We start from the raw sequence: 23,228 nt of genomic DNA, 5'->3' as shown, positions 1-23,228 counted from the left end.
TCCACTCATGCTGGCCTGGGGTGGGCTCAACAGGACCAGATGCCAAGGAGTGGACAAGGGTAATGTGAGTAAGAGAATAACAAAATTTCTATCCTTCTTTGTCTCTTATTACAGTTTTTTACTTAAAGTCTATTTTGTCTGAAATAAGTATGGCTACCCCTGCTCTGTTTGGTTTCTGTTTGCATGGAATATCTTTTTCTACCCCTTCACTTTCAGCCTATGAGTGTATTTAAAGCTAAAGTGAATCTCTTTTAAGCAGCATATTGTTGGGTCTTTTTTTCTTTCAATTCGTTCAGCCACTCTATGTCTTTTAATTGAAAAATTTAATCCATTTACATTTAAAATAGTTATTTAAAGTACTATTGCCATTTTGTTAACTGTTTTCTGGCTGGTTTGTAGTTCCTTTGTCCTTTCTTCCTCTCTTGCTGGGTTCCTTCATGATTTGATGCTTTTCTGTAGGGGTTTGCTTTGAATCCTTTCTTCTGTTTTGTGTATCTCCTATAGGTTTTTGCTTTATGGGTACCATGAGGCTTACATTAAAAATTTTATAGTACAGTCTATTTTAAGCTGATAACAACTTAACTTTAATCACATACAAAAACTACTCTTTTACTTGCCCCTCCCTATATTTTATGTTTTTGATGCCGCAATTTACATCTTTTTATATTGTATATTGATTAACTAATCATCGTAGCTATTGTTATTTTTAATACTTCTGGTCTTTTAACCTTTTTACTAAAGTTAAAAGTGATTTACACACCACCAATACAGTATTAGAGTCTTCTTAATCTAACTAATTACCTTTATCAGTTTTATACTCTCATATGTTTTCATTTTACTAATGAGTGCCTTTTTTTTTTTTTTTTTTTTTTTTTTGCGGTATGCGGGCCTCTCACTTGTGGCCTCTCCCGTTGTGGAGCACAGGCTCCGGACGCGCAGCCTCAGCGGCCATGGCTCACGGGCCTAGCCGCTTCGCGGCATGTAGGATCTTCCCAGACCGGGGCATGAACCCGTGTCCCCTGCATTGGCAGGCGGACTCTTAACCACTGTGCCACCAGGGAAGCCCCATGAGTGCCCTCTTATTTCACTAAGTTCTCACTGTCTAAATTCAGATTCTTGGATCCCCTCAGTATTTGTCTACTGTCTAATTGTATTTTTTCATACTACTCATAATGAGGAACTTACTGCCTCTTTAAGCAGCTCTAACTATGAAACAATCTCCCCCTTGTTAAAAAGGCAGTCCAGTAAGTGGTGACACAAAGGCTCTGGAGCCAACTACCTAGGCTTGAATCCTAGTTTTGACCCTTACTGGCTGGAGACCTTGATTCCATTACTCAACTTATTGGTGCTTCAATCTTCTCATCTAGAAATGTGGATAACAGTACACATTTAATAGGGTTGTTGAAAGGATGAAATGAGTCAATACATGTTAAGTGCTTGGGACAGTGCCTAGCACGTAGGAAATGCTATAAAGCGTTTGCTAAATAAATAAAAATTCATGAATTCTGTGTGTGCAATTCAAGCTGGCTTTATCAAAAAGGATTTTTTTGGCTCCAGCTTGGAGATGAGTCTGGATCCAGGGCCTTGAATAACATCAGCAGGTCATTGACTCTCCTTCTCTATCTTGGCTGTGTTTTCCTTTGCCTTGGATTCATTCTCAGCAGATCCTTCCCTCTAAGAGAAAGAGCCATGGCCACCAGCAGCTCCAGGAGTTCATCCCACCAGCTCAGCAGCCCCAGCAGAACACATGTGTCTCTCACCCAAGAGTTCCAGCAAAAGTCTCACATGAATTCTCATTGGCCTGGCTTGGGTCCCAGGCTTTTTTTCCCCCAGTGTGACATTCTGATTCTAGGGCTGGTTATTGCTGTCAGCTCTAGACACCACACAGACTGCAAGCTGGGGAAGGGTTGCCCCAATGGAAAATCTAGGTGCCATTCCCCAAAGCAGGAGGAACAGATGCTGGAGAAAACCAGCAGTGGTCTGCTCTACCACCCATCTTGGTCATCTTCCCCAAAGGTGCTCCCCACGAGCAAGACTTTAGATGATCTCAGCTTTGCTCCTATTGTAGACTTGGAAGTGCTTAAGGGCATTTTCAATGCAACACCTAAGTCTCTTTGAAAGAATACACTGCAAGGCAAGAGCACTGCTCGACATTCCTGCTTTGGGAGACCACAGTTAGGGCTTGGTATGGCACTACATGCCGGAGGAAGATTCTAGTGACTCCTCACCTGCAGGATGCAGTGTGAGTCAGGCTGGGGCTACCTGGTTTGTGTGCACATTCTTGCAGGTCTGGCACCTTGTAACCTGTGGCTCGCTGAAATAAGCTGCTGGGCTGAGATTGTAAGCACCATCCTGGGCATGGACAAAATAAATCTTAACAGTTCCATGGATCCTAGAACCCAGAGCTTTGGCTATACTGGCACTGTTCTCACAGCCCTGGCTACTGATGCTTATGGTCTTCCACCAGAAGCATCAACATCATCTGGAAGCCTTTGTGCTCAAATCAAGGTCACAGGACTGACAGCATTGGCTTCATCTGGGAACTTGTAGGAAACTCAGAATCTCAGGTCCTACCTGAAGACCTAATGGATGGGAATGCATTTTAACAAGATCTCTAGGGGGTTTGTATGCACGTTAAAATTTGAGAAGCACTACTGTATCAGTTTTCTAGGGCTTCCTTAACAAAGTACCACAAACTGCATGGCTTAAAACAACAGAAATTTATTCTTTCACAGTTCTAGAGGCTCAAAGTCTGAAATCAAGGTGTCAGCAGAGTTGGTTTCTTCTGAGGGCTGAGGGAAAATTCGTTCTATGCCTGTCTCCTAGCTTCTGCTGATGGATGGCAATCCTTGGCATTCCTTGTCTTGTATCACTCTAATTTCTGCTTCCATCATCACATAGTTTTTCCTTGTGTCTCTGTGTCCAAGCTTCCCTCTTCTTATAAGGATACCAATCACATTGGATTAAGGGCCCATCTTACTCCAGTATGGCCTTAACTTATTACATTTGCAATGATCCTACTTCCAAAGATCACATTCTGGGGTACTAGTCTTAGGACTTTAACACATCTTTTCTGGGGAGACACAATTCAAACCATTACAACTACCTTCCAAGCCTGCCATTCTTAAGTGCTGGGAGACTAGCTGATTAAGAATCACCTAGGGCTTCCCTGGTGGCGCAGTGGTTGAGAGTCCGCCTGCCGATGCAAGGGACACGGGTTCGTGCCCCGGTCTGGGAAGATCCCACATGCCGCGGAGCGGCTGGGCCCGTGAGCCATGGCCGCTGAGCCTGCGCGTCCAGAGCCTGTGCTCCGCAACGGGAGAGGCCACAACGGTGAGAGGCCTGCGTACAGCAAAAAAAAAAAAAAAAAAAATTGAAAAAAAGAAAAAGAATCACCTGGAACAGTTTTGTAAATTTATTTTTGTGAACATTTTAATAAATTTTGGAAGAAGATGGCAGGTCTAGAATGAGGCTTGAGATATCCATTTCTGCAAGGTGATCTTCTTCAGGCAGCACACCCCCAGGATACTCAGCTTTACAGATGACCCAGCCCCAGTTCAGGGCCAATGTGCAAGCAATCTGGGGAGATACTCCATCAGGCTGCCCACTGGAATCACCTGGGGAGTTTTTTTTGGTTTGTTTTTGTTTTTTGTTTGCGGTACGCGGGCCTCTCACTGTTGTGGCCTCTCCCGTTGCGGAGCACAGGCTCCGGACGCGCAGGCTCAGCGGCTATGGCTCACGGGCCCAGCCGCTCCGCGGCATATGGGATCTTCCCGGACCGGGGCACGAACCCGTGTCCGCTGCATCAGCGGGCAGACTCTCAACCACTGCACCACCAGGGAAGCCCCCACCTGAGGAGTTTTAAAGCTACCAATACCTAAGTTCTACCCTCAGAGAGCCTAGTGTAATTGGTTTTTCCTATTGCCTGGCTATCAGGATTTTAAAACATTTCCCAGGTAATTCTAATCTGCAGCCAAATTTGGGGATTAATGGAATAGATGCTCTCATTTCTACATATTACAAAGAAGATGATCCAGTCCCTTTCCCAGATAGGGAAACAAGACATAAGACAAATAATCTCAAATATGAACATACACAGATTCCTAAATATTGAATTTTACATTTTTTATAGTTTTTATGTGCATAATGAGGCTGCTGTGAGAAGTAAATAAATGTATATATGTAGCACCATTCTCAAAATCTCCCATGATGGAAGACTTGTTAATTTCTCCTTGCAGTTTTGCCAATTTTTGAAGTACATTTTGAGGCACTTTTTTTGAGCCCTATAAATTTAAAATTATTATCTCTTCTTGGTCAATGACTCCTTTATCCTAATGGGTTACTTCCTTTTCCCTGGTAATGCTTTTCACCTGGAAGTCTATTTTTCCCCCGATATTAATACAACTATATTGGCTAGCTTTCTTTTGCCCAGTTGTTACATGGTATGTATAAGTATGTATGTATATATATATATTTATTTATAACTTATTTAATATTTAACTTATATATTTATTTAATATATATATTTATTTCCATCTTTTAACTTTCAAACATTCTACAGTCTTATGTTTTAGATGAATCTCTTGAATGGAATATAGCTGTATTTTAAAGAAATCTACTCTGGGGGAGTTCCCAGTGGCCTAGTGGTTAGGATTCCAGGCTTTCACTGCCATGGGCCAGGTTCAATCCCTGGTCGGGGAACTAAGATCTCACAAGCAGCACAGCCAAAAACAGCAACAACAACAAAAAAAAAACTACTCTGACAATCTTGCTGTAGATGCTCTATAAATTGAGTATTTAGTTCATTTACATTTAATATAATTACTCATATATACTGGTGATAAAAATATTTAGCAACTTGTAGGGTACTTTGAGAAAGTTGCAGTTCTCACAAGTGACCATGAGATGGCAACTCTAGGGGACTCACAGGCAAACAGCCTTGAAGGGACAAAGGCAACCAGGCGTTTGCTCTCTGGGGTTCCACTACTGCTTTTAAGGGTGTATCTCCCCTGCAACATTTGGGCATCCTCTGACCACAGGAGAAACAAGGATATGGGATGGGGGACAGGAGTGTGGTGAACTGGGGGACAAAAGAGTAGTTCAATGGCCATGCCTAACCATGGGGTAAATAAGGGTGGCTGAAGGCATTCAGTGGGCTCAGGTCAGAGGCTATTTATCAATTTGTATAGAAAAATTTCAATATTTTAATAACCCGTACTGCTGTACACACCATTCAGAATACCAGCCTGTTGATATATATGGGTCTAAACCTATCATCTTATTTTGTGTTATTTATAACAACTGTTCTACGTTGGTTTTTCTCTCCTTTCTTGTTTTCTTTTATTATTTCTATTTTTCTCTCTCATTGTTTTTTATTTATTTATTTTAAATATTTATTTGTTTGTTTATTTATGGCTGCTTTGGGTCTCTGTTGCTGCATGCGGGCTTTCTCTAGTTGCAGTGAGCGGGGGCTACTCTTTGTTGCAGGGCGCGGGCTTCTCGTTGCGGTGGCTTCTTGCGGAGCACGGGCTCTAGGCGCACGGGCTTCAGTAGTTGTGGCACAGGCTCAGTAGTTGCGGCACCCGGGCTTAGTTGCTCCGCGGCACGTGGGATCTTCCTGGACCAGGGCTCGAACCCGTATCCTCTGCATTAGCAGGTGGATTCCTAACCACTGCGCCACCAGGGAAGCCCCTCTCATCGTTTTTAAGTACTACATTCTGTTTCTATTTTTTAAGTAATTATCACAGAGATTACCTTTACTTATTCTTTAATTCTTTAATTTTCCTCTTTAACTTTTCAAAGCCTATTATTAATCAATACATAACTTTCCACCCTGACAATACAAGGGCCTCAGAACATCTTAATTATATTTAGCCCCAGCCTCTATACTCACTTACTATGGTTTATTTGAATCCTTCATATATTTTAAAAATCCATAAGATGTCATTATTATGATTATTAATTGTTTTTTGAAGACAATGTTTATTAGCATTTCCACCTTCTTTGCTCTTCATGTATTCTTACTGCTCTACGTTATTCTGAGGTCATTTCCTTTTTGCCTAAAGTACATACTTTACAATTTCCCTTAGTGAGGTCTTATCTTTATAAATGTTTTTATTTTGCCTTCTTTCATAAAATACATTTCCCTGAGGATGACGATTATTTTCTTTCAGCACACTGAAGATATCTTTCCACCTCTGCTGCCTGAGAGCCAAGTGTCAGTCTGTTACTCCAATCAAGTAATCTGCCTTTTTCCCTTGGCTACTTTTTATTTTTCTTTATCTTTCTGCATTTAAACTATTGTGTTTTGGTATAGAATTCTTTTTAGTAATCCTGCTTTAAATTTGTTGAGCTTCTAATGTTGGTAGTTTGGTATCTTCCTGAAAGATTCTCAGCTATCATTTCTTATTTTACTGCCTCTGCTCCATTCTCTTTTCCCTCCCTTTATGAAACTCTGGCTAAATGAATGTTAGACCTTCTCAGGAGATCTAACCATCTCTTCTGCATTTCCAGTCTTTTTTCTCTTTGTGCTTCATTTGGGATAATTTCTTCTGCTCTACCTTTCATTTCATTAACCGCCTTTTCAATGGTGTCTAATATGCCATTAAACACAACACTTCCAATAATTTTGGTTATTGTAGTTTTCATTTCTAGAAGTTCTGTTTGGTTTTAATAAAACTGGTTGTGTCATTCTTTATAGTTTCCTATTCCTTGCAGATATCTTCCAACCTGATTTTTTTCAACTTAATATGTATGATTTTTTTCTTTTAAGAATGTGTGTTTTTGAGGGTATCTTTCTGCTTATCTATATTTCCTGTTTCTTCTCATTCATAATGTATATGCCTGGTTATTGTTGACTATGTGCTAGCTATTATACAAAAAGTTATCTGAATAATTATTCGAAGCCTAGTATGAAAGTGCCTTCCACTACACAGGATCTGCTTTGACTTCTGGCATGTCTGGGATTACCATAAACTAAATTTAATGCTTGAGCTTCCCTGGAAGGCCAATCAAAGTGCAATTCAAGCTTCAGTGACTTGTGAGGGCTCATCTACCTATAGTTCACATTCACCTTGAGATGTAGTCCTTTGAGGTCTCAGCTTATTTTGGGTAGGGTCTACCATTATACCTTGAGAAAACCTGGGTATTTCTTTCTTTCTCCCTTGCCCCTGCTAGGCTATCAAAACCAATTTTCAAGTTTGCTAGACTCAGCAGTACTCTCAGGAAAAATGAAGCTTCTGTACTCATTTATCTCTCTGGTTTCCATTTCCTATCATTCTCTTCCTAGTAAGTCCTTACTGTCATGTCAACTCTTTGATGGATTTGAAGATTATCGTTATTTAAAACCAGTTTTTAAGTTCTTTTCAGATAACCTACAGTTGGTCTACCATTACTGGAAATAGGAAGCCATGTAATGTTTTCATTGGCAAATGGCAGGTACTCAGTAAATGATGGCTGATTTAGTAAAATTATCATAATTTCCCAAACATACTCCTTTTTTTTGCTTGTTGGTTTATACAAAGACTGTTTCCTATTCTTAAAACACACAGAATGCCCATATTCTACCATCTGAAAAGGCTCAGAACAAATGCCACCTTTTCCTCAAATTTCTTCTTGTTGTCTCTACTTCCCCAAATCTGAATTCTATTTCTTCCCCACCTAAACCCTCACAGGACCTAGTCTGTACCATTCTTTGGGTACTTAACTAGATAGAAATATTTTAATACCCTATTTACCTCTCCTGCAGATTTATACTTTTTTGACATTTCTGATCTTCTGAAGAATTCCCTCACTTCCCCTCCAGTTCAGCTGTTTATATTATAAACAGATTTGGGGGCAAAATATTATATCTAGTACTTTTAGGTGTGATGTCCTGGGAGGGGAGTCTGAACACTTACTCTGTTCTACTGCTGGAAGCGGGATGCAGCCTATTCTAATAAACTCTTAACATTTGTACAGCACTTTAGAATTAATAGGGTATTCTCACATACATGCCTTCTACTTCCATGTTCACTATCATCATGCCGCAGATGAGAATCACAGGGCAAGAGAGACTAAATAATATCCCCGAATAGAGCCATAAAGTCAGAAATGGAACCCAAGTCTTCTTTCTCCAAGCCCAGGGCCCATTCCAGCATACTCAGTTGCTTTCCCATATTGTTTGTGCCACCAGTCATTCCTATGCAATAATACCTAAAACTCTCTGGAAGCAGACATTCCGTACATGAAAGCACGTGTAGTAGAGGAGTTAGGTTGCAGGCAACAGACAAAGGGGTTGGCAAAGGGAGATACCCCATACACACCTCTCAAATGAAGGTTTTCTGTACCTCAGTCCACCTTACCTCACAACCTTGGTCCCATTTCTCACAACCTGCATGTCCACCATACAGCCCCCAGTAACATAGGCAGCTAGATTCAACTCTGAGAATTCAGCCTGAAAGAGAAAGCAAAACAATAAGGATTCATCAAATACTAGTGATGCCAATAACTTATAACATTTATTGGATACTTATATGTGCCAAATACACATTTAAACCTCACCTGAAACATAGGAAATTAGTAATATTTTTTATCTCCCTTTTTGAAAGATGAGGAAGCTGAGGTGCAGAGAGACATAGTGACATGTCCAAAGTTGCATTGCTACTAATTTCTACCTCCTTGAAGGTGGAAGAAGCAACTCTAACTCCAGTGGAGGGGACGGTGGGGAGAGATAGGAGGTGGGCATGGAAGAAACTTCATGGTCACCAAGAGAGGGGCAGAGGCAAGAGTATAGGGAGTATTCTTGATGTTTCTGTGCCAGCTACAATCCTGCACTTGTATTTTATTAGACACTTCTGTATCCTTATAAGTCCATCTTTTTGTTGGCTTATTTGTTTGAGCAAGCTTTAGCAAATCTATGTTGCTATTCCTGTGGAATATATCCGTCCTACCAGATTATATGCTCCCTGGGGATAGCGATTTGATGTTATAACCGTCTGTTTCCTAGGGTTGCCATAACAAAGTACCACCACTAGGTGGCTTAAACACAGAACACAGTCTTCTCACAGTTGTGGAGGCTAGAAGTCCAAAATCAAGGTGTGGGCAGGGTTGGTTCTTTCTGAGGGCTGTGCAGGAAGGCTCTGTTCCAGGCCTCTCTCCTTGGTTTGTAGATGGCCACCTTCTCCCTATCTCTCATTACAATGTTTTTCCTCTATGCGTGTCTCTGTATCCCTTTTACCAGTCATACTGGATTAGGACCTCACTTTAACTTGATTACCTCTGTAAATATCCTATCTCTAAATACCTATGTTCAAAAAAGGTCACATTCTGAGGTACTAGGGGTTAGGACTTCAACATAGGAATTTTAGGGAAACACAATTCAACCTGTAACCCCATCCTAGAAAATGCATAGTACTAGACTGACTTACACAGAAGCCAAAAGCTATTTCTTTGAATTTAACAAACAAAAATAACTGCTCACATACATGAAACACTCACTATGTTCCAGGTACTCTCCTAAACATTTTATACGTATGAATTCCTTTAATCCTCATACTTGTCCAGATGAAAAACCGAGGCAGAGAGAGATCAAATAACTTGCACACTGTCACACAGTAGGTAGCAGAGCCAGGATTTAACCCCAGGAAGTCTGGCTCCAGCCTGTGCTTTTAACTGCTGCACCCCACTGTCCTCACTGTTTAGCTGAATAAGATATTAGGTGGATTACAAATGGGAATTTTAGGGACCTAAAAATAAACCACTTAAAGAGAAAAACAAGTTTACATTGAAGGGAAATATCATTTAATGGTGATTTAACTGTATCCCCTTGGAATCATTTACCAGGAATTATGACCGAAGACCTAGCCATCTCCCCAGATGGCTTTAAAGCAAACCCAGAGTGCTTGTGTTTCTTGCTCTAATTAATAACCTCATTATGCTGTGGCAAGGTGAAAAGCAAAAAGCCCTGTTAATGAGGTCAGGTTGGTTAACAGTGGTAATGACCTAGTTATTAAATCTAATGCCTTAAAAATTCAGTCCCATCATGTTTCAGATACTTCATTTGTGAGATTACGAAGAAGAATTAGCACGAAAAGTTGTTGCTTCTGTGCATGAAGCAGAAGAAGTTAGAAGAAAGTTGCAACACAAAATAGCTGGGCACCAAGTATATGAAAAAAGGGAGTGAATCAGAATCTTGGATGGTAGAATTTCTAACTCATAGATGGCAAAGACCCAGGGGCTGTCTTGCTGCCCAAATGGAAGGCCAAATACCTCGACAGAAGACACCCTCAGGCTTGTACATACCAGTCAGAAGTTCATCTTGGTCAGATCCGGGTGTCTACAGTTGTTTCCTGGTCATGGTTTATGAGTAATTACAGAAGGTAGATGCCTGGGTTATAGGGCAGCGAGCCTCTGCTCGGTCAAGCACGGAGAGTCGGGGTAGCAAAGAAAGTGCACCTCTTGCATTTAACTTTCTAAAAACTTCAACAACCACGGGAATGAGCATAGAAGTATCTAACCATCTCTCATTCAGGTTAGCATGATGACTCCCCTGGTAGAATCCCAAAGACCAGCCAATTTTGAAGACCCTGAAAGCTCTCGTAGAAACTGTAGTGGGTTGAATTGTATCCCCTAAAAGATATGTCCAAGTTCCAACACTTGATATCTGTGAATGTGACCTTGTGTGGAAATAGGGTCTTTGCAAATATAATTAAGGCTCTCAAATGAGATGATCATCCTGGATTAGGGTGAGCCCTAAATATAATGAGATGTCCTTACAAAAGAAGAGAAGGGGTGACAGAGGGCCACAGGAAAGAAGGCTGTGTGAAGACAGAGGCAGAGATTGGAGTTACACTGCCAAAAACCAAGGAACAACAGGAGTAACTAGAAACTGGAAGAGGAAAGGAAGAAGTCTCCCTTAGAGCCTTCAGAGGGAGTGCAGATCTGTTGACACCTTGATTCCAGATTTCAGGCCTCCAGAACACTGAGAGGATAAATTTCTACTGTTTTAAGCCACCAAGTTTGTGGTAATTTGTTACAACAATCCTAGAAAAGTAATACAATAATTTTGGAAATTGGATCCAATTTTACTATTGCATGCAAAGGTGTCAGGGTTCAAAGAAGGTCAACTGGTTTAGGTAAGGCTCCTTTATCCACTTCACCAAACACATAATTAAATGCATATAAATACACACATACATTCTCTCTCTCTCTCCCCCCCTCTCTCTCACACACACATACAGTAATATATTGTAAAACACTACTATCAGAGTCACTTAAATTTTCTACATAAGTTAACCTTTTGACCTCAAAACATTTTGGTCCCAACTATTTTTAATGTAATGTCTCTTTAAATACTACACATTAGGCATTGTGGTATAGATAAATAATTTTCAAAGAAACTACATTTAAATATAACTGTTCAAGATATTAGCTGATGTGTTTGGTCAAGTTACTAACTGCTTTGAATCTCACCTCTAAAATGGAGGCAATGATATCAGTAGTATCTACCTTTAAATTTTTTGGTAAAGATTCAAGATAGTGTATATGAAGCATCTAGCACAGAGCTGAGACATACACAGGAAGAGGATCTCTGTAAACAGCTATCATTATTATGTTCAAATATTTAATTGTCTTAGTGAGAGTAAACTGAATGCATAAAAAATGGTATAACCAGAAAAAGAGCAACCCCTTCAAATATTTATAACATAAACAATTTTCAAAATATTAAGGCATAAAATATAAAGAGCAAGGACTTTTGCTTAATGGCCACAAGGGAGTAACAGGGATTATATTTACACTCTCATCTTAAACTTAGAAAGCCAGACAAACTATATTAAGTAATAGTTTTCAGACACTGAACAACAGGCATTGCAGGACTGTGACCCCTGCAGAAAGGAAACACATGAAATTACCCCTGTGATTGCCCTAGCTGACTGCCTGGAGGCAATTCCCAGGCGTGGGAGAATGCAGTCAGTGCCCAGAAGTCTCACTAAGAGTCAGAGGTTAGGATTCAGGGATGCTGAGGTGGCTAGAATTTGCAGTGCAGAGCAAAGGAAAGATACAATTGCCCAGAAAAAGACCTCCAGGCAGATCTGTAAGTCTTTGGCTGAGTACTGATCTGAGCATGCATGAAAGGAAAGTACTCAGGGCCAATGATAGAGCTATCAGAAAACAGTAGACTCAACACTCCAGACACAGGGCTGGAGATAGTTCATGTTCTCACCAGTCAAAGTGTAAAGACCTTGTAATATGAGTAGAGTTCTCAAAAATTTAGTAGTAGGGCTAAATTAGCCCTGGACTGCAGCATGCTCTGGATCTAAGATGACCAATTTGTACCAGTTTACTTGGAGCTTTCCCAACTTTAAAACCAAAAGTCCCACTTTTCAGAAGCCCCTTCAGTCTCAGTCTTTAACTGAAAGTTCCATGTCCTGGGAAACTCCTTTGTCCCAGGCAGACTGGGATGATTAATCACTCTATCTAGATCTGTCTAAGAAAAGTTTTAAAGGTTTAACAGTTTTAAAGTTTTAAAACTAAGAAAAGTTTTAAAGGCATGCCCTGAAGGGATCAAACTTATGCCAAGTAATTTAACTGCATCCCAAAACAAAGTACAACACTATTTATAGGAATACAACAAAATCCAACACCCAACATGTTAAATTTACATTGCAAAATTTATGAAATTCAATCATAAATTACCAGACATGCAAGGAAGCAGGAAAATATAAACCATACTAAGGAGAAATCAAGATCCAGAAACGAGAGATGATGGAAAGAGCAGAAATGGAAGTTAAAACAACTATTATAAATATGTTCCACATTCTCAAGAAGGTAGAGGAAAACTTCAACATGATAAAGAGAGAAAGGTAAAACTTAAAAATGGAAAAAACAGAAATTTCATAGATTAAAAGTATAATATCTTAAACATAAAATGTATTGTATGGGATTAATATCAGATTAGACAAAACAGAAGAAAATATGAGTGAGCTTGAAGAGAAAGCAATATACACTTGTACAAAATGAAGCCCAGGCACAAAACTACTGGAAAAAAAAAAAAAAAAAAAAACCTCAGTAAGCTACAGGACAATATCAAACAGTTTAATATATGTGTCACTGAAGTTCTAGAATGAAAAAAAGGTAAGATCATAAGGGTTTTTAAAGGGTTACGGTTAGGAAATATTTAAAGAAAAATGGCCAAAATTTTTCCAAATTTGATGAAAACTATAAACCCACAGACCCAAGAAATTCAGTGAATCCCAAGCAGAAGAAACATAAAGAAAATCCTACCAAGGCACATAACAATCAGCTTACTAACAAACCAGTGATGAAGAGAAAATCTTCAAAGCAATCAGAGGGGGAAAATACACTTTATATAAAGAGAAGCAAAGATAAGAAAGGCAGCCAATGTCTCGTCAGAAAACATTAAACTAAAAGACAGTGGGACAGCTTCTTTAAAGTACTGAGAAAAAAAAAATTGTCAACCTAGAATTTTATATCCAGCAAACTACATTTTAAAAAAATCAAGGCATGCTAAAAACTTTTTCAGGCAAATAAAATTTGAGAGAATTTATTGTAAGTCTAAGAAATGTTAAAGGAAGCTTTTCAGGCAGAAGGAAAATAAAACCAGATGGAAATTTGTACTGACACAAAATGAAGAACTCTGCATATGGTAACTAAATGGATAAATATGAAATATTTTTTCTGTTTTAAAATGTCTATAAAAAATAACTTAAAAAATATTTCTGAAATCAAATTTATTCTAGAGGAAATTATACTCATTTGGACCACTTATACTTTCTTGTTTATATTTCTAATTTCTCTGATGACGTTTTTCTTCAAAGTCTCCTTAATTTGAATTAGGGTCAAGTTGTCATAGTCTGCCATGCCTGTAGGCACCTCACTTTCACTCTTCATTCTTCCATAAAAAGTACATTTGTAAATACTCCAGGACTCAAAAGGAAGTCTGTTCCTTTTGCTTCAGCATAGTTCTCTGCTTCTGAGGGCAAACAACTGACTGCAAAACAATACTATGTATTATGGGAGTTTATGACACGTGTGGAAGTAGAAAGTGTAACAAGAAGAACACAAAGATGGAAATGGAAATGTACTGTTAAAAAGTTCTTACAGTGTATGTAAAGTGGTATAATCTTACTTAAAGATAGATCTTGATAAAGATATTGTGAACCTTAGAAGAATGCCTCAAAAAAAAAAGAGGGATAGCTAAATTAAAGTTCACAAATTTTAAGTTCAGCGCTTGATGGATTTTAATTGATTTGTACTTGTATAATCAATATCAGGATGAAGACTAAGAAAATTTCCAGCCTCCCTGAATGCTCCCTCAACCTCATTATAGCTGATATCAACTCTCACACCATGATGCTACCACTTTAATGTCTTCTAGTTCCATAGCTTACTTTTGCAAGTTCTTGAACTTCATATAAATGAATCTCACAGTATGTACTCTTTGGTATTTGCCTTTTTCACTCATCATTATATCTGTGTGATTCATCCATGATGTTGGGGTTAGATGAAATCATTTTACTTCTGTGTAGTGTTTCATTGTCTGAGTATACAATAATACATTTACCTGTTCTGCTGATCATGGACACTCAGACTATTTCTAGTCATTGGCTATTAAGAAAAAAGGTGTTTTGCACATTCTTGTACATCTCTTTTGGCGGACATATACACTCATTTCTTTTGGGTATATACCTAGGAGTGAAACTGCTGGGTCATAGGATAGGCATATATTTAGCTTTAGAAAATATCACTGAAGAATTTCCCAAGGTGGTTTCATCAATTTAAACACCTATTAGGATTATGAGAATTATAGTTGTTCCATGTCCTCTTCAACACTTGGTAGTGTTTTAAATTTTAGCTATTCTGATGGGTGTTTAGTGGTAGCACATTGCAGTTTTAATTTGCATTTCTCTGACAGTGATATTGAGCACCTTGTCAAGTGCTAATGAGCAATTTAGATAATCTCTTTGATTAAATGCCTGTTCAAATCTTTTGTTCATATTTTTATTTTTTGTTTGCACTTTTCTTATTAGTATGTAAGAGGTATGTAAAATATATTCTGGACACATTCTTTGTTAGATACAACCATTTGCAAATATCTTCTTCTAGTCTGTGGCTCATCTTCTAACTTTCATAATTTTTAAAATGAAGATTTTATATAAATACAGAAAACAATTGTAATAACTTTTACGTTAGTGTTCTTATTGTATTTAGTTTAAAAATGTTTTGCTTATCCCAAGGTCATGTGAAGCTTTATTGTTTTATATTTCACATTGAGGTCTATAATCCATCTATAATTAATTTTTTGCATAAGATGTAAGGTAGGTTAAGTTTTTCCATGTGGTTATTCAAATAACTTGGCACTATTTATTAAAAAGACCAATCTTTCTTAATAGAATTGCACTGATGCCTTTGCCAAACATCAAGTCACTTCGTATGTGGCAGTCTATTTACAAATTCTCTATTCTATTCTATTGATCTATTTGTTTATCCTTACCTCTGTCTCAAGTTGTTTCAGTTACTGTAGCCTGACAGTGTCTTGACATCAGATAGTATAATATTCTAAGAAGGAAGCAACCCAAATAGTACCCAGTGATAACAGGTCCAAAGACAAGGCAGAATGATCACATACCTCTTACCCCCTCAACCTGCTGATCAGATAAAAAGTCTTCCTACTCACCCACTCCAAGATACACGCAGACACTGGGCAACCAGACAACCTCAAAGGCTCTGTTCAGAATAAACTGATTGGATGTTTCCCTAGCGATGTAATTGACTGGACAGAATATATTCCAGTACTATTCCCTAATTCAGACTTCAACCCACCATTGCAGCCAGACCTCTCAAAGAGTTCCTCAGGGGAAAGCCCCACCTCTCTTAAAGGTAAAAAAAAAAAAAAAAAGAAAAATCAAGAGCTCAGTCCCCTCAGCTTCCCTGACAGTGAAAACAATTCTTAACAGCTTTGCCAGCTGGGAGGATGATAAACAAAGAAGCCAGCACTTCTGTTACTTTGGGTCTCCAAAGTAGGTGACTGTGGCATTCCACCATTATTATACTGAGGAATGGTGGAATACTGAGGAATGGTGACTGTGGCATTCCACCATTGCCATGCTTACCTACACCTACAAATTTTTCTTTGCTTTCTAAATGAACTTGTGAGTTTCAGCACAGTTTTAAACATCCTCTATTATTTTAGCTTCTTTCTATTGTACTTTGTTGAAAGCTTGAGCCCACTATCTTATCTGCATTACTTTTTACTTATTTGTTTAGTAGGGAGATTTTAAAGTTATATGAAGGCTGCATATAACTATGATTGTCAAGATTCTGTTTTAGGAAAGAAAATAGTCATGTTATATGTTTGCAGGATATTACCACCAGACACCATTAAAGACAAATAGGTTTTCACAAAATCAGGCATATATATGGTCTCTGTATTTTGCTACTCTTGTTAAAACCAGGTGTGCGAGGTTTTCAACATTGATCTCAATGATACCTGAAAGTGCTGGACTATCTGAGTTTTCCTGTTTATAACTTTTAGTAAACATATACATGGAGGAAGGAAAGAATGGTGGAAAAGAAATTGGTCTTGAAGTCTGGGGTCCAGGGAGCTAAATTTTGGATTTAACACTGACCCGTGTATGACCTTAGGCAAACCCCTCATTCTCTCTCCACTTTAATTCTCTTCATCTTCAAAATGAAAGTCATAATCAACATGAGTCAATTATATCTATGGTCCCTTTCATTTTCATCTCTCTTCCTTTCTTAACCAGTGTCTCCTAATGATCACAGAAGGAAAATACTATTATCACAGCATATGAAAAAGAAATGCCAAGCAATCATATTTTTATTAGAAAGTTGTTCACCACTTTATACCCAGCTCCTGGTACACAGCAGGTATTGAAAACATACTTGTAGAATAAAGTGTTATTTTTATACTTTATAGGTGGGCACCTACACATGCTAAATAACTCGCCTTCTGAAACTCTGTCCATTGCCAGATCCACTAGACCATAGGAATGGGGAGGGTGTTTCCAGGCAGAGAGGAGGAAAAAGGCCCAATCTAAGTTTCCATGAACAAAAGCGCAGGTGAGAACACAGGGTTCTCGGATCAATGGAGTCGTGAGATGTCTTCTGTAGCTGGGGCATGGAGTATATGGAGGAACACAATAGGACAGAGCTAGAAAGATGGGTGGGAGACCAGTTCTGAGGATTTTGAATTCCCTGTGAAGGAATGTGAATGTCACTCTATAGGGTATTAGTATTCTATTGCTGCCATAACGAATTACCACAAATGTAACAATTTTAGACAACACAAATGTATTATCTCACTGTATACATCAGAAGTCCATGTTAGTTCAGCTGATTTCTGTTCCAGGTTTCACAGAGCCAAAAATCAAGGTATCAGCCATCTGGGCTCTTACTGGGAAGCTTTGGGAAGAAGCTGCTTCCAAGCCTATCAGGTTGTTTGCAGAATTGAGCTCTTTGCAGTTGTAGGACTGAGGTCCTGCTTCCTTGCTGATTTCAGCTGGGAGCCTCTCCCAGCTCCTTAAGGCTGTCTGCACTCCTTGTCACATTGCACTTCCCATCTTCAAACTAGTCATGGCATGTTAAGTCCTTCTCATTCTCCAAAATTTTCTGACTTCCCTTCTGCCACATCTCCCTCTCTAGCCAGAGAAAGTTCTCCGTTTTTAAGGGCTTCTGTGGTTAGACTGGCCCACTTGGATAATCAGAGATACTCTTCCTATCTTAAGTCCTTAATTGTAATCACATCTTCAACTCCCTTTGGAGTATCATTTTCATAGGTTCCAGGGATTAGGGTGTAGTCATCTTTGGGAGACCACTGGGAAACACTAAGGTATGCAGAGTAGGGGAGCGGTAAATATTTAACCACAAATATTTACATAGTACTTTCTAAGTTCCAGGCTCTATTATCAGTGCTAGATATGGTTGGAATCATATCCATTAACAAAATCTCTTCTACAGCACCGTAGATCAGAAGGAAATATAAGCACCTGTTTATAATTAAACACATGTCCAGTTCCAAGAAAAGACGTGCACACACACCTACGAGTGCACACACACACACACACACACACAAACAAGATGGAACGCATTCAGTTTCCTGTAAGGTCTTTCGCTGATTCTCTCTGGAACTGGCACCTGGCAAGTATGTGATGCCAAGCAGATAATATTACTGAAAGCAAGGGGTATTCATGTTTAGTTACCAATAATTGCATTTGCGATGATAATGATGTTGTTGACAGAGTAGAAAATGGTGATTGCAATCATCATTATTATAATAAGTTGAAGGATGCTATTAGGCCCACAGATCAATGGGAAAGAAACTGAAATTGGGACTTGGAATTGGATGAGTGACTGGAATGTACACAAGAAACCAAAAATGTGTGGGAATGTGGAGGTAGCAGCTATCAGCCTTGACCATGAAGCCTGACTGAAGGAGGGAGGATTTTGACAAAAGAGCTGTTGTCCAGAGTTCCTGAGAAAGACAAGATGCTGGCAGACAGACTGTTCTGGAATCCAAGGGTGGCTGATAAGATACTGGAAATTCCTGTTAGTTAGTGAAGACCTATCTGGTCCAGACTGTACCCTAAAGCCCTTAGAGTGTGCCCTTTTCCATGGCCTTAGACACCCTCTGTAATTTGCAGGAGAGGAAAGAGAGACAAGAGATACACAGATACTGAGCTGATAGCAGAAGGTGGGCAGCCTCCAGTACCTGTCCTAATGCTAGGACAACTTCTCACCCTCTGCCCTATTCGCTAACCTTTCTCACTACACCTCATAAAAAGGAACTGTTAATCTAGTGCTTAGGACATCACAATGCTGCATTAAACAGTGGACAGGGTCATTGCTGGGTTGAAAAGCCAGGCAATCGTGTGTGATTCCGGCTTCCACACTCTGCTTCTCTGTAGCTGAGTGCTTGCTGATCTGGGTGGTCATCATGTTAACGTCCTCTCTCCTGCTTTGCAGCTCCTCAGAGGCCAACCTCAGCATCCATCTCTCTTTCAGCCACTCTCTCCCATGAGTTGGCAGCAGTGAACTCTGATTCCAAAGAGGCCCAGCTGTCCTGCTCTTTCTTTTTACAATTGTGTTCGTTGTACCTCGGAACTATCTAGTAATACATATGTAGTAAGTGATGTCCATGAATGGGATTTTGGCTTTAAAGACAGGTAAGAAGCTGCACTGCTTTGGTCTAGAGGTGATTCAGGCCAGCTTCAGCAGGTGCCCCTGCACGGGGTGGGAGGGGCGGGGTGGGCCTAGGCCAGCTAACACTTAGTGGTATTTCAACTCTTATTTGCTCTTCCTCTTTGTGTTTTTGTCTGTCTTAGGAACCTGGAAAAGGGCTGGTGGTGGTGATTGTCAAGGTAGGATTAGGGCATTCTCAAGTCCTCTAGCAAGTTTTCATCAAAATTCCACCCTAATCCCTAACAGACTGTTATGTTTACTCTTGGGAAGGAAACTGTGTTATTAACAAATTCCTTTTTAAAAAATCAGCATTCTGCATGTACTGTAATCTTCTTCACTTCTTAAGTTCTTTCAGAGTCTCACAGAGTCTAAGAGAATCATTAAAAGCATAAACAGCAGCAATAATAAAACAGTACTAAATACAAAAAACCTAAGCTTTACACAGGTTGTGAGATCCTACATGACACTGCCTCCCACCATCCCCTGTCCTCCCCAGTTCGAACTCACTCTGTCATTTCCACACTGGCCTCCTTTCCATTGTCAAACACACTGAGCAACTCCAGCCTCCAATCCCCCAGCCTCTAAGTCTTGCTTCCCGGAGCTGGCAGCACACCTCTGCTCCCTGGCGCCCACAGTGACACCTCCCCACAAAGCATCTGCTGTGCTCCAAGCTCAGTTTTCTTGCTTAATCTTCCCCCACAGCATTCATCCCCCTCTGACATAAATATTTCCATCCATCCCAATTAAATATTTAATTGTCCATCTCTCTCACTAGAACAGAAGCTCCAGGGGGCAGGGCTTTTGTCTGTTTTGCTCAGAGCTCTAACCCAGCACCTAAACCATTGTCTGGGGAAAGAGAACAGGTGCTCTGTAAATATCATTGAATGAACAGATGCTCATTTTGCAGATGCCAAAGGTGAGGCCCAGGGAAGCAGAGTGACTTTGTCCAAAGTTGCAGCTTGAGATCCAAACCCAGGCTGACACCCTTCACACTGCACCAAGTGGCTTATTCGGGGTGACTCGTGTCCTAAATCGCAGAGCTCTCATTTTTACATCTTCCAGTGTCTTCTCCACATCAGTATGCAGTGTCTGCTAGGGAAGCCTACAGGCCCCTACTTCACCACTCTGCTTCTTCTAACTGCCCTGTTGATGGCAAGTACTTGGCAGGCGGCCCAAGGTCTGCTCTCAGCAAGAACTGCTTCCTTTCGGTTTCCCAGCAGAGGCCGTGTTTTCAGCTCCGAGGGCCTGATGGGCTCAGTGACTTCCCTGGCTGGCATCTCGGGGCTGAGCTCTTTTCCACCAGTACAGACTCACCTTGCAGACTTTGAAAGTTTGCAGACTCATTCAGTGGACACTTCCAGGGGAGGAAATCTTGTGCAGAAGCAGTGCTGGGCATCTCAGCGAAGGTCTTGGCCACTGGGTCAGCGAGTGCTGCCTGGCAGTACTGCCCGCCTCCCATGCCAAACCCCCAGCTACACAGGAAGATGCAAAGGCACCTCTGCTCATCAGAAAATCATAATATTCCACTCTGTGTGTGTGTGTGTGTGTGTGTGTGTGTGTGTGGAGAAGGCAGGGAAGGGAGAGAAAAAACATAAAAACATGTCAAAATATACATAAAAAGGTAGAAAAATAAAATGATAAAACCTACATTCTTAAATGTTCAAGTAATGAAATATCCAAAATTAGTTGGAGTTTACCACATTATTTTTTAAAAAAATCAACAGCACTGATTTGCAGTTTACGAAGTGTTTGGTATATAATGGTTTTTAGAACTGAACCCCATGAGTCTGAATCTGAGCTTTACCCCTAACTTGCTGTGCAAGTTTAGACAAGTTAGCCTTTCTAAGCCTCAGTCCCTCATCTGTAAACAAGGCTAAGAATGGTACCTTCCTAGGGCAGTAGTGAGCATTAGATGAATTAATCCATTTAGGAGCCCTTAGCAAGGTGCCTAAGTGAAAATAAGTGAGTAATCAATGTTAGCTATGACGGTTATATTCTTTAATTTGATCATTACAATGACCTCTTGATACGAGGGTAGGCATTAGCATTCCCATTAGCGGATGAGAAAACTGAGAAACAGAGAGCAAATGACTTGGCGAAGATCACAAAGCTACTGAGCAAGAGAGCTGGAACTTGAACTCACGTCATCCATTAATTCATTTAACAACTTATTTTTGAGCAACTACTGTGTCTGTTACTTTCTCTGATGACACAGCAGTGAAAGTACCAGACAAAAATCCCTGTTACCACAGAACTTGTATCTAATGGGGTGAGATAGACCATTAACAATAAATAATGTGTCAGGAGAAGAAAAACAGAAGGCGGTCAGGAAAAGTGGCACTTGGTCAGTGATATGAGCAAAATGAGGGAGACCATACCAGTAAGGAGGGTGGTTTTCTAGGCAGAGAGAACAGCAAGCACAAAGGCCCTGAGGCCGGAACAAATGTGCAGAGTTCAAGGAACAGCAAGGAAGCCCTGCTTGGAACAGGGCTAGTGAGGGCATGAGTGGAAGGAGACAAGGTCAGAGAGGGGACGATGGAACAGATCGTGGTAAGGATTTTATTCTGCATGAGACACTAAGATGTTAACACCATCACCATCCTCATCACCAACATCATCTTTACCAACGTCAGTGAACGTAACAATTCATCATCTTCATCAGCATTATCATCATCACATTTGGTAATGCAAGAAGCCAAGGAGTAGAGTTTGAGAAAAAGCACCAGTAGTTGTGTCATCCTGATCTTTAAGGAATTTCTTAATGGCCAAGTTTTGTTCTCCAAAGCCTAGATGTACATTTGTTAGGGGTTAAGGTAGGGTTCTACTGGCTGGTGGCCAGAGGACCCAGGGAAGCCCTAATTCTGCCTGGACAGTCACTCCTTCCTGTTCATATTCCCGAGAAGCAACAGCACCTGAGAATCAAACTAAAACATCCATCGTCATTTTACCTCTGCCAGGGAAAACTTCAAGGGTAGCGAGAGCTTTTGATAATGTCCTGAGGATAGAAGGAGTGTTCACTGAAGGAGACAGGGAGAGGGGGGGGGGGGAGGGGGAGAAAAATGGAGAGAGAGGGTAAGGGGGAAGAAGAGGGAAGGGGGAGGAGGGGGGAATGAGGAGTGTGAGGAGGAGGAAGAAGCTTTAAGGGGGGACAGAGTGGTGGCACAACCAGAGCCTCATCTCTTCTCATCTCTAGAGCTTTTATAAGGTTGAGAGACCTAGGAACAAATTTTGCCACCTGCAACAAATTTTTGCTATCGATGACAGATCGGGCAAATGTTCAGAGATTTTAAGACCACGGCTTAGCTACACAGAAAAGGATGATGAGTCATGTCCCCTTGACATCTACTTCTCATTGTTGAGCTGGGTTCCACAGGTTTAAACACCATTCTGCTGAATGATCAGAAAAGTGTGTTTGTTTATAGGATTAAACAAAGCAGGTGTGAAAGTCTCCCCACATTTCTCCAGATGGATGATGGATGGGTTGCAGATTGGGGTGCAGAAGCAGAGTCCATGTTTGGCAGTTGTTTCACAGGTGGGTGCGAGACTGAAGGTGAGAAGGTGACTGTGGGGCTGGAGCTTTGGGAGGAGTTGCTTGGGGTGGGATGAGGCTAGATATGCAGCAGGCACGACCCTGTACCACCGTAGGAGGGGAGATCCTGAAGAAGTTTAAATAACACTGATGTAATTTAATTTCTGTAGATTCTTTTTTCCAAATTGAAACTGGTAATGTGATGACAAAAACAAATACTCTAGCCTACCTTAACATGCTTTCCTTTATTTAGTTTTCATTGTACACATCCAACACCATTTTCAGCACTGTAGGAAGGAAAAAAGCATTCAACCTTCCTTTTCTACCTGCTGCAACCCACAGCGTGGGCCTCACCTCCTCTCCCCAGGGCTGCCTCCCAGCTGTCTCCCCTCCCCGCTTCCCTCCACTCAATCCAGTCTGCACATCCAGGGGACCAGGGTAAAGCCCTGCACCAAGATGAGGACTGGCCACTCCCTCTGCTTAGGCCTCAGGAAATATG

General features: G+C 40.4%; 1 protein-coding gene across 1 annotated transcript in view; it reads right to left on the bottom strand.

Annotated features, from left to right (window-relative positions):
* Positions 1-23,228, bottom strand: part of SYN3 (synapsin III) — a 398,733-nt gene that overhangs the window by 339,547 nt on the left and 35,958 nt on the right. The window contains exon 3 of the mRNA XM_060164685.1: positions 8,343-8,434. Coding sequence (XP_060020668.1) covers positions 8,343-8,434 — 92 coding nt within the window. The remainder of the gene's footprint in view (positions 1-8,342; positions 8,435-23,228) is intronic.

This window comes from Lagenorhynchus albirostris, chromosome 11, assembly GCF_949774975.1.
Source record: "Lagenorhynchus albirostris chromosome 11, mLagAlb1.1, whole genome shotgun sequence".
Taxonomy (NCBI): Eukaryota; Metazoa; Chordata; class Mammalia; order Artiodactyla; family Delphinidae; genus Lagenorhynchus; species Lagenorhynchus albirostris.
This window is presented reverse-complemented; position numbering and strand designations above follow the sequence as displayed.